This window comes from Hypanus sabinus, chromosome 12, assembly GCF_030144855.1.
Source record: "Hypanus sabinus isolate sHypSab1 chromosome 12, sHypSab1.hap1, whole genome shotgun sequence".
Lineage (NCBI taxonomy): Eukaryota > Metazoa > Chordata > Chondrichthyes > Myliobatiformes > Dasyatidae > Hypanus > Hypanus sabinus.
In genome coordinates this window covers 16689144-16701914 of record NC_082717.1, presented here as the reverse complement: position 1 = coordinate 16701914, position 12771 = coordinate 16689144, and the positions used below count along the sequence as shown (strand labels likewise).

At 39.0% G+C, this 12771-nt stretch overlaps 1 protein-coding gene across 6 annotated transcripts in view; it reads right to left on the bottom strand.

Moving 5' to 3' along the window:
* Positions 1-12771, bottom strand: part of LOC132402669 (centrosomal protein of 170 kDa-like) — a 177974-nt gene that overhangs the window by 64602 nt on the left and 100601 nt on the right. For all 6 annotated transcript variants that reach the window (XM_059985606.1, XM_059985608.1, XM_059985607.1 and 3 more), the window contains one exon: positions 6085-6240. In XM_059985606.1, the coding sequence (XP_059841589.1) occupies positions 6085-6240 (156 nt within the window). The remainder of the gene's footprint in view (positions 1-6084; positions 6241-12771) is intronic.

Below are 12771 nucleotides of genomic sequence, written 5' to 3'. Positions count from 1 at the left end.
CCCTCTATCCTGAGGCTCTGCCCTCTTGTCCTGAACTCTCTCACCATGGGAAACATCTTTTCCACATCTACTCTGTCTAGGCCTTTCAACGTTCGAAAGGTTTCAATGAGATCTCCCTCATCCCTCTGAATTCCAGTGAGTACAGACCCAGAGGCATCAAACATCCCTCATATGATAACCCTTTCATTCCTGGAATCATCCTTGTGAACCTCCTCTGGACCCTCTCCAATGCCAGCACATATTTTCTAAGATGAGGGGCCCAAAACTGTTCACAATACTCAAGGTGAGGCCTCACAAGTGCCTTATAAAGCCTCAGCATCACATCCTTGCTCTTGTATTCTAGACCTTTTGAAATGAATGCTAACATGAAACATTACAGCACTGGAACAGACCTTTCAGCCTGATGCCTGTGAATGATGCAAATTAAACTAATCTCATATGCTTGCACCAGATCAATTTCTTTCGTCCAAATCTGTTCATATGCCTGTCCATCTTCCACTTAAATATCATTATTAAATCTGCTTCGGCCTACTCCACCCCCAGTAGCAAGTTCCAGGCATCTACACTAAGAAAAATCTCAAACTTTCCCATCTCACTTTAAACAATTGAGTTTAAAGATTATACATTATAACAATAATAAATTCTTCAATAACCGTGGTTTCACTTAAATAAAAAATGTTTATGCTAGAAGTAATACTTGAGAAGTATATAACAATACTTCTATTTTTGTCAAGTAAAAATGTATGTTAAACCAAAAAGTAAGAATCTTGATCATAGCTATTTCTCAAAAACTTTATATGTTTAAATCTTCTCAGTTCCTAGAACTCGTACTGCCCTCTGTTGGAAAACACCACACAAAATTAAAATTCCATCTAACTAATGACTGAACAAAACACAACTTAAAAAAAATACCCACACTAAAAGCTAACAAAATTACAATGTCCTTTTCCTATGGGTCATTCCCTCCATACCCCTCCCATCCATGTACCTATCCAAATTACCCTGAAATGTTGAAACCAAACCACTTCAACGTAGGCAGCTCATTGCACACGCACCATATGAATGAAGTTCCTCCTCAGGTTCCTCTTAAATATTTCACTTTTCCAACTTTAATTTTGACCTCTAGTTCTAGTCTCACCCAATTCTCAGTGACGAAAGCCTACTTCCGTTTGCCCTATCTGTAACCATCAAGTTTGTATACCTCTATAGAATCTCTTCTCATTCTCTTATGCTCCAGGGAATAAAGTTCTAACCTGTTCAATATTTCCCTGTAACTCAGGCCCTCAAGTCCTGGCAACATCCTTATAATTTTTTTTCTGTACTCTATGGGCACATTACAATTAAGATATTCATTAGCTGCAATCCTGACTCATCAGCAGAGCCCCTGTCTAATTATGTGTTCATTTTATGGCTAAACTGACACATATATAATTACTTCTGTATTAATTAAAAAATAAAAATATATAATTTAATCAAAAAGTTTTAAAATAACTTTCAATTATTTTAAATTGCCTCACTTTATGATAAGTAATTAAGGTGTCAAAGTTAATTAATTCAATTTTAAATGAACCTTAAAAAATTACAGAGCCAACTTATCATTAAATTTAAAAATACAGCAAAGAAAGAATACTTTGAAAAGAATGCCCTAGCATCATGCAGCAGAGAAAAAGGCCACTTGGCCATCGTACTTATTTTGCAGCATTGACAAGACTACATAATTAGACTCATCTGTGCTCATTCCCTAAAGCCACAGGGAGCTGCTGTTTTAGAAGTTTTTAAATCGTCTTGATCAATCAAAATCCACACCTTTTAAATATCCATCGCTTTCAAGAGCACTTTTTAAAAAAAAAAGCATACCGGCTTAACACTGACCACAATTTTAACCCTGATAAATAAATGGTACAGTATCCTCTGGGTAACACCCCAAATTATCACCAGGGCCTGCTATTTCTACTGACTCAATTTGAGTATATAGCCAACAATGGAGTTCCACCTAGCAACATGTTGTTGTTCAGTCTACAGACATCTCTTGGGTTTACAGCTGTTGAACTTTATTTTAAAGTTTATGGCTAAAGTTGGTGTGTTCTAAAATATGAAGTGGCAAAGTTGCAAACAAGAGAGAACCTGCAAATGCTGGAAATCCAAGCAACACACACACAAAATGCTAGAGGAACACAACAGGCCAGGCAGAATCTATGGAAAAAAGTACAGTCAACATTTCAGGCCGAAACCCTTCCACAAACGAAATGCTGGAGGAACTCAGCAGGCCAGGCAGCATCTATGCAAAAAAGTACAGTCCATTCACAAAATCTGGAAGGGTCTTGACCCGAAACATCAACTGTACTTTTTTCCATAGACACTGTCTGGCCTCCAGCATTTGTGTGAGCAGTAAGGTTGTTTTATATTTTAAGAGGCATCAGCTTTCTGAATCACAATTTTTAAATAATGGTTTTCACCAGGTACAAATGTTCATTTCTAGACATACTGAAGACCCGTCCCTAAAATATTCAAGCTACATGGTTTTCATTCCCAATTTACTTTGATCAACCTTTCAAGCTTCTCCTACTGATTACCAATTTACAATTGCAATTAATTGCTTCCATTCAACTCCTTCAGAGAACTGTCCCACCTCTTGTCATTTCCCCCTTCAAGTGCTATTTTGATGTAATTTGTGTAATTCCTACAAAGTACCAAATCCATTCCCTCAATGGATTACAATGCCCTTTAAAATGTGGCATATTCTGTATGGAACTGTAATGGTCATTAGAACGTTGCTAAATTAAAGTCAGAACAGACGATCAGATAATTGATTAAAGAAGGTGGTTTTAAGAAAGCTTGAAAAAGGGAGACAGTACAAAGGTGGTATGGGTATGATAAAACATAGAACAGCAGAGGAACAGGACCTACTGTCCACAATGTTGTACCAAACCAATCTAATCAGTAATCAAACGGCCCTCAACAGCATGCAATACTCCAGATGCAGCCGAACTAATGTTTTATAAAGCTGCAACATAGCTTCCTGACTTGTGATCTCAGTGCATCGACTAATAAAGGCGAGCATGCCATTTGCATTCTTAACCACCCTATCAACCTGTGTAGTCACTTTCAGAGAGCTGTGAACTTAGACCCCAAGATCCTGCTGTTCATCAACACTGTTAAGGGTCTTGCCCATAACAGTGTACTGTCCCTTTATATTTGATCTAACAAGCTGCAACACTTCACATTTGGCCAGGTTAAACTCCATTTGCCATTTCTCCACCCACATCTGTAACTGATCCCACTGTATTCTTTGCTAGTCTTCTAGCCTATTGACAACAGGACTAATCTTCATATCACCTGCAACTTAATAACCACACATGTACATTTTCATCCAGGTAATTTATATACATCACAAACAGCAGAGGTCCTTGTCCAAATCTCTGTGGAACACCAGTAATTACAGATCTCCAGCCAGAGGAAGTCCAATCGATCATCACCCTTTGTCTTCTATGGGCAAGCGAGTTCTGAATCCAATTTGTCATGGATAAAACTTAAAGGCGCGGTAGCTAACAGTATTGGATGCATAAGAGACTGCAGATGCTTAAATCTAGGCAACAAACCATCTGCCAGAAGGAATCAGCACATCAAGTAGCATCTGTGAGAGGGGAAGGGGACCTGATGAGGGGATTTGACTTGAAACATTCACAATTCTTTCTCCTCATAGATGCTTCTTCATCTGCTGAGTTCTTCCAGCAGATTGCTTGTATTAAAATTATTGTTGCCAATACTACATAGTTAAAATTGGGGACCAATTCAAATAGGAACAGAATAGCAAAATCAACAGGATTGTAGGAAGAAAATGAAAGATTCTGCAGATGTTGGAAATTCAGTGTAACATACATACAATGCTGGAGGAACTCAGCAAGCCAGGTAGCATCTATGGAGAAATGGTTTGGGCAGTGACCCTTCATGGGGACAAGCCTCAGCCCGAAACATTGACTATTTATTCCTCTTCACAGATACTGCCCGACTTACTGAGTTCCTCCTGCATTTTGTGGCCATATGAAGACACAGAGATTGAGGCAATGTTTTGAAGAAAATTCAAAGTAAAAATAATGTTTTAAAATCAAGGCAATACAGTTTAGAAGTCAATACGTACAAAAAAAACTGGATGAACTCAGCAGGTCGGGCAGCATCCATTGAAAGGAGCAGTCAACGTTTTGGGTCGAGACCCTTCATCAGGACTGAAGGAGGAGGGGGCAGGGGCCCTATAAAGAAGGTGGGGGAGGGTGGAAAACCAATCAGTTGAATCTCCAACTTCTGGTAACATTGAATTCTCCAACTTCCGGTAATTCCCTCCCTTTCCCTTCCCCCATCCCACCTTCACTGTCTCCTCTTCTAGCTGCCTATCACCTCTCATGACTCTGCCTTCTTCTACTACCTATAGTGTTTTCCCCTTAGATTCCTTCTTCACCTGCCTATCCCCTCCCTGCTTCCCCTCCCCCACCTCTTGATCTTTCCTCTGATTGGTTTTCCACCTTCCCCTCCCACCTTCTTTATAGGGCCCCTTCCTCCTCCTTCTTCAGTCCTGACGAAGGGTCTCAACCCGAAACGTTGACTGCTCCTTTCAACGGATGCTGCCCGACCTGCTGAGTTCATCCAGCTTTTTTGTACGTCTTGATTTGACCACAGCATCTGCAATGCACTTTGTGTTTACAGTTTAGAAGTCAATGTTTATTAGGGCACACAAAAGCAGTAGCTAAACAGTACGCTGTGCAGCAAAGGATAATGACTGGAGCATTCAGGTTGACAAACATTGTAAAGATGGGAGGCCAACTCAGGTCACTGAAGTAATAGTTTTAAAGTGAAGTTCTGGTTAAGAGTTTAAGCAGAAAACAAAGTAAGTTATAAGCTATTTTGGTTGATATTATGTTTGGACATGGATTGTTTTGATTACACAAACTCAAATTAGGATTTAAAATGACACCATGGTTACCTGAAGTTTTGAGTGTTTGTTGCAAAGATCATAGAAAAGAGCTCAGTTCTTCAGCTAGAGCTGAGACCTCAGATACTGGAAATCCAAAATAAACAAACAAAGGGAATTCCAGATATTCTCAAGGCAGTCAGTTGATGAGCAAATTTGATATTTTGGGTCAAGTTCTTTCATCACAGATAGAAAATTGAGAAGGTCAGTGAGCTTTAAGTTCCAAAGAGGGAGAAAGGTGGAGGGAATGAAGGGGACATCTGTAATAGAGTGCAAACCAAATGCACAAAGAAAGAATTATTCTTAAAACTGTCAGTTGGAACAAAAATTATTCGATCTACTGAGGATATTCAACATTTTGTTTTTGCTTCAGTTCTTCAATATCTCTAGTTCTGGATAACTGACAATTCTAAGACATTGGCGAGGTCAAGAGAAATAGTTGCCAGGTTTGGCTTGAAGTCAGTGGGACTAATGCCATCCTCATCAATAGCCAAACAGCACATTTCCAGCACAAGATATCAAAACATATCAGCAGCAGGCCAATACTGCCATCACTCAATTAACACATAATTTACAAATATTGCCTGACTGGTACAGCTCAGTTAAACATTGGATGGAACTAGCTTAACTACTTATACAAAGAAACTCTCAACATCTAGAAAATAATCAAGCCCTTATTTGCAATATTACAGGCTGCATCCATGCGAATAATTTTGGTTTAAGACATTTGGAATTACCTCCTGTACCTCCTCCAAGGACAGTAATGGGCTTGGAAGTGGGTACAGAGGAGATATCAGGAGTAAGTAGTTGTTGCTGTTATTTTAACGCAGAGAGTGGTGTGTGCATGGAATGGGCTGCCGGCAACGGTGGTGGAGGTGGATACCACAGCGTCCTTTAAGAGATTCCTGGACAGGTTTAGGGAGCTCAGTAAAATAGAGAGCGATGGGTAACTCTAGGTAATTTCTCAGGTAGGGACATGTTCGGCACAGCTTTGTGGGCTGAAGGGCCTGTATTGTGCTGTAGCTTTCCTATGTTTCCATTTCCTAAAGGTTTGCAACAGTACAGGATACACTAATTCATGCAAATACTAGAAATTTAGTCTGTTTTTCCATATAACTCACCTCAGAGTCATTCAAAAGTGCTTTACTGAGTTCTCCATTTTTTGCACCTGTTGCCTGTTCAGCAGTATTGTGTTTCCACTTGGTTTTTTGTTCAGCAATGACTGGTCTTGTTATACCACAGCCGGTGTAACTGGGGGACTCCACGACTCCAAACACCTATTTTAAGAATAAGAGAAATTTATTAGAAATATGAACTGCACAAATTAAACAAGGGCCATGTTGTGGCTCTTTATCCTCAAATGCCTTGGCATTTGTGGCAATTAACCTTGGCATACTACTCTACTTCTAAAACTCTGCAAAATTAAAAGTTAATGTATATACACTCAGTGGCCACTTTATTAGGTAGAACAGTTTATTAACGAAAATACCTAATTAGCCAATCATATGGCAGCATCTCAATGCTTAAAAGCATGCAGACATGAAGAGGTTGAGTTGTTTTTCAGACCAAACATTTGAATGGGGAAGAAACGTGATCTCGGTGACTTTGACTGTGGTGTGTTGGTGCCAGATGGGGTGGTGTGAGCATCTCAGAAACTGTTGCTCTCCTAGGATTTTCACACACAACAGTCTCGAGAGTTTACAGAGAATGACATGAGAAAGCAAAAAAATAAATCCAGTCAGTGGTGGTTCCTCTTTTTAAGAAAGGTTCCTTTTTAAAAAAAAATCAGAGAGGTCAGAGGAGAATGGCCTGACTGATTCAAGCTGACAGGAAGCAGACAATAACTCAAACAACCACGCATTACAATTGTGGAGTGCAGAAGGGCATTTTTGAATGCACAACACATCAAACCTTGAAGTGGATGAGCTACAGCAGCAGAAGACCACACCAGATTTTACTCCTGTACCTAAGGAAATGGCTACTGAGTGTATATGTACATTAAGACTTACAGCAGGATATAGATTTAAAATGGTTAAAACTTATAACCATAAAAATTGCTATGACTGATTTAAAATTTAATCAGGGGATATGCTTCACATGGTATGGCACTATCAATGTTATGTCATTGGAAAAGGAAAGAACTAGCAGCTCAGTCAATATATCCATGAAGCACCATAGCCAATAACCCCCTAAATTGTATTCATCAGTCTGGAGATCAACACTGGTTTATTGGAGGTTAAACATGAATAAGACAGGCACACACTTTAATGAGATACCAACCTTGTTAAGCAATTACATTATTTAACTGAATGACCTCTGGATGTCTTTAAACATCTATGTAGTCTTTTAATCAAGACCTGGAGCACAATTGATCACACCTCATCTCTTAAAACCTCCAGCACTTCTAAATAGTCAGAATGAATAGCTAGCATGGATTAATAGATTATGTTTGATACAGACAATCTTATTTTTTTCTTTAATGGCAGTTACACTTTAGGATTAAAATAGCTTCTACGATGTTTTAAATAAATATGGAATTACAGAAGTAACTTGGCAAGAGTACATTGGTTAAAAATTCACAAAACTGAAGCAAAACAGTTGCAGAAATATTGGGTAGAGTGGATTCCAGTTAATTGGGACACATTGGAATAATACATTTTGGCCCAGTTAAGCAGTTGCCCCAATTAACAAGAGTTTCATGGAAATAGTTTTAAAAACAAATATAAAAAAGACAAACTCCAGTTAAACTGAATAACAAATTATGCATTTAAATGAAATACAGAACAAATTAGAACACTACCAATACTAATAATGGTTGTCAGTTGTATCAATGATGATAGGAAACCTGTGTGGGAGAGTTTTTGAAGTGGAAAAGCCATTGCACTGGGGCATTGCTACCATCTTGACCTCGGAAGTCCAGATCAAGTGGTACGAACAAGCATCACAACAGTGGCTGCAGTAGACGACTATGACTTCATCTGTGTCTTGTCATAGCCTTCACTCTGCATGCAGCATTTCAGAACCACCTTCCTGACTGTTGGATCTCACTGCGCAGTTGGCTGGAGCTGTCTTTGCACACTAGGACAGGAACTTCCCCTGGGGTATGAGACCCAATGGCTACCCTCACCTTGTTTAGCCTGCTTGTTGAAATGGTGTACCGCCAACCATCAGTGACAAAAATCATGACTTTTTCCAACACACACAACTGACGCCACTTAAAAACTATTCACTCTAAACATGGTGTAGAGTCTAACGACCACACAAGTACACGCAACTGATGCTAGTTAGAACCTGCTCACAAGTCTTCTCCCCCAAGTAAATGGCAGTGTCCCAAATAAATGGCTGTCTTGATTACCCAAGGGTCCAATTAACTGGAATCCACTGTATTTAAATTGGTAAAATGTAGCAAGTGAAAGGGAGAATAAAACCACAGCTATGAGGATCTGTGCAGCACCCTGTGACACTGTGAACTCCGTTTTGGAGGCCAATATCAGGCTGTTTCTCAAGAGGGTGAACCCTTGCCAAACCGCAGGGCTTATTGGAGTACAAGGTAAAGCTCAGAAGACCTGTGTCAATAAACTTGCACGGGTATTCAAAGACATTTTCAATCCACTGCTATAGATGTGAGTTCCCACCTGTTTCAAAAAGGGCAACAATTATACTAGTGCCCAAAGAAGAGTAATGTGAGCTACCTTAATGACTATCGTCCAGTAGCACTCACATCTATGGTGATGAAATGCTTTGAAAGATTAGGCATGGCTAGGATCAACTCCCATCTCAGGAAGAACCTGGACCAACAGCAGTTTGCCTACCACCACAACAGGTACATCAGATGCGATCTCAATGGCTTTCCATGCAGCCTCAAATCACCTGGACAGGATGCTGTTTATTTCATCATTTAACACCATCATTTCTACAAACCTGATAAAAAAAAGGTACAGAACCTAGGCCTCTGTACATCCCTCTGCAACTGGATCCTCGACTTCTAAACAGGAAAACCACAATCTGTGCAGATTGAAAATAACACCTCCACCTCACTGACAATGAACACTTGCATACCACAGGGATGTGTGCTTAGCCCACTGCTTTATTCTCTCTACACCCATGACTGTGTGGTAAGGCATAGCTCAAATGCCATCTATAAATTTGTTGATGATACAATCATTGTTGGCAGAATTTCCGATGGAGTAAGATATACCAGTTAGTTGAGTGGTGTCGCAGCAACAGCATCAGCAAGACTAGAGAGCAGATTGTGGACTTCAGGAAGGGTAAGAGGGAGTATAAACCAATCCTCCGAGGGATCAGAAGTGGAGAAAGTGAGCAATTTCAAGCTCCTGGGTGTCAATGTCTGAGGGCCTAACCTGGATGCAGCATGTTAATGCAGAATCAGAATCAGGTTTATTATCATCAGCATATGACGTGAAATTTGTTAACTTAGCAGCAGCAGTTCAATGTAATACATGATATAGAAGAAAAAAAGAAAACAAAATAAAATGATAATAGTAAATAAATAAATCAATTACAGTATGCATATATTGAATAGATTAAAAACATGCAAAAAACAAATAGTATATATTTTAAAAAAAGTGAGGTAGTGTCCAAGGGTTCAATGTTCATTTAGGAATTGGATGGCAGAGAGGAAGAAACTTCCTGAATCACTCAGTGTGTGACTTCAGGCTTCTGTATCTCCTACCTCATGGTAATAGTGAGAAAAGGGCATGCCCTGGATGCTGGAGGTCCTTAATAATGGACACAGCCTTTCTGTGACTGCTTCTTGAAGATGTCCTGGGTACTTTGTAGACTAGTACGCAAGATGGAGCGAACTAAATTTACAACCCTCTGCAGCTTCTTTCAGTCCTGTGTAGTACCTTCCCCCCCCCATACCAGACAGTGATGCAGACTGCCAGAATGCTCTCCACAATACATCTATAGAAGTTTTTGAGTGTATTTGTTGACATGCCAAACCTCTTCAATCTCCTAATGAAGTATAGCCGCTGTCTTGCCTTCTTTATAACTGCATCAATATGTTGGGACCAGGTTAGATCCTCAGAGATCCTGACACCCAGGAACTTGAAGTTGCTCATTCTCTCCACTTCTGATCCCTCTATGAGGATTGGTATGTGTTCCTTCATCTTTCCCTTTCTGAAGTCCACAATCAGCTCTTTCATCTTACTGACGTTGAGTGCCTGGTTGTTGCTGTGGCATCACTCCACTAGTTGGTATATTCCACTCCTGTGCACCCTCTCATCACTACCTGAGATTCTACCAACAATGGTTGTATCGTCAGCAAATTTATAAATGGTATTTGAGTTATGCCTAGCCACACAATCATGTGCATATAGAGAGTAGAGCAGTGGGCTAAGTACACACCCCTGAGGTGTGCCAGTGTTGATTGTCAGCGAGGAGGATATGTTACCATCAATTCACACAGACTGTGGTCTTCCGGTTAGGAAGTCAAGGATCCAATTGCAGAGGGAGGTACAGAGACCCAGATTCTACAATTTCTCAATCAGGATTGTGGGAATGATGGTATTAAATGCTGAACTATAGTCGACAAACAGCATCCTATACACACACACATACATATATAATTTAATTCAGTTTTTTCTTCTCTATTTATCATGCATTTCATTGTACTGCTGCTATAAAGTTAACAGATTTCATGACATATGCCGGTGATATTAAACCTGATTCTGAAGTGGAATTTTATAAGGCTTTTGTACTATTTCCCATATTAATACAGGATCAAAAACCAGGTTTGTTCTGTCATACAGATGGGGCAAGCTGTACAAACTGGTGTGTTAAACTATAAAACCATTAATAATTTAACAGATTAGGCCATGGTAAAACAATGGCTTCAATCCAGCAAACTCTGAAGCTACAAAAGGGGAGAAATGCATTTTCTGAACAATGACAAGCAATGGTGTTCTAAAGTGATGATGTTCAAGTCATAAATATGACATGAACAAGTACAGTTAATCCAACAGGTTTATCCAATAAGCTGGCCTTTATATAAAGTAGGCACATGCAAAAGTTATGCTGCAACTCAATGAAGATACTTGGACGAGTGACATTCTGCAAGGATAGTTTGGTCTTAGAGAAAAATCAAGAGGGAAAAACCAAAACTGAACTGCCATAAAAGGTTAAATTCCAGGAACAAAAACTAACAATGTGTTCTCTAGAATTTAGGAAGTCATGGAATGATTTTATTGAAATTTCCGAAGTATTACAGGGAATGTATAATTTATTTATTTACCGATACAATGAAAAGTAGGCCTTACAACCCACACTGCCTCAGCAACCCTTGACAAACCCAAATCTCCCTATCCTAATCACAAGGACAATGTAGCTACACTACCATGGCACCAATAATTGATGAATGTAAGTTATTTCTGCTTTTGGGGAGGCTGAGTCCAGAATTACAGGTTTAAGCTGCAGAGCTAGGCCTTTGAAAAATGAAATCAAGTAACATCTATTGTCATAATTAATCAGCATTTCAATTCATTATCTAAAAGCTTAATATACTGTATAAAAATAAGATTGTCAGAATCAGAGATCTTAATGCTAGCTACAAAAATGCCCCAGTGTCAAAATTAATTTTTATCTGTAAGAATGACAAAACCACTATTAATATAATTCCATGATATGTGATTACTTGGGATAAGCTACAAAGAAAATTATTGAAGAAATTCTCAAAAAAAAGGATAAGTACATTAAAGTGAAGGTCACTAAAGGGCAGATGAATTAAGGAATAAAGCTGAAGACAGAACAGTTAAATTCTGCGAAGTGCATAAAGACTTCTCAGCTCTCAAAATAAATTGACACACTTCAAGATTCAAAAGCATTCATAAGAGCTGTTAGCAAGACTACTTCTTTTATCCAAAATAGATAGAATCCCTCTATTCCTTATTAAACTTAGTCCAAATGTACGAACAAATATAAATCAGTGGCCTGCTGGAGGGTATTAGAACAACTGTGACCATTCGGACCTCAGCTTATTAAAAATATTTACATTAACCTCACACAATATTCAACTTCCTTTCTGGATGGATTACATACAACTGAGAATAGCCCATGCAGGATGAGGAGAGAGAGTAGAACGCTATGGAAGGCACTAAGAAATTCGGTCACCATACAGTAGTCATAACAAATCAAATGGCCTTATTTCTGGCAACTCACTTGATTTTTCCAGAAGAAATTGCTACTGAGGCCAACTTGAGATCACATAGCATCCAAAAATAAAAACAAACTAAGTCAGTGAATGAATATAGGAAGGACTTTTGCTCAGAGAAAATGAATGTGTGTGTCAGATGTCAGCAGCTTTTCCACCTGACAATGTTAATTGCAAATGAAAACAGCATTCTGAAAAGATTATCTAAACTGTAAAAGACCTCTGAGATGCATAGGGCTATGGATGGCTAGCAAGGATGACATATGATTTGCAATGGTTTGGTTTTGAAATATGTGATGAGGAATGTTATTGTTATTTATTCGGGTAATTGAATATGAAAGAAGAGAAGGTTATGTTTCAATGACATAGGATATCAGTGAAACCTATTCTGTAGTATCATGTACACCATTGGACTCTTACTTGTGGATGTCAATAAGTTGCAAAGGTTTATTATACAGGCAGTCCCCGGGTTACGAACGAGTTCTGTTCCTGAGCCCGTCTTTAAGTTGGATTTGTACACAAGTTGGAACAGGTACGTCTGGTATTATTTAGCGTCAGTTCGTCAAACTTTTGTCTTAGTATATAGTACATATTTTACCTTTCTATGCATATAAACACTTAAGAAATGTATGTATTT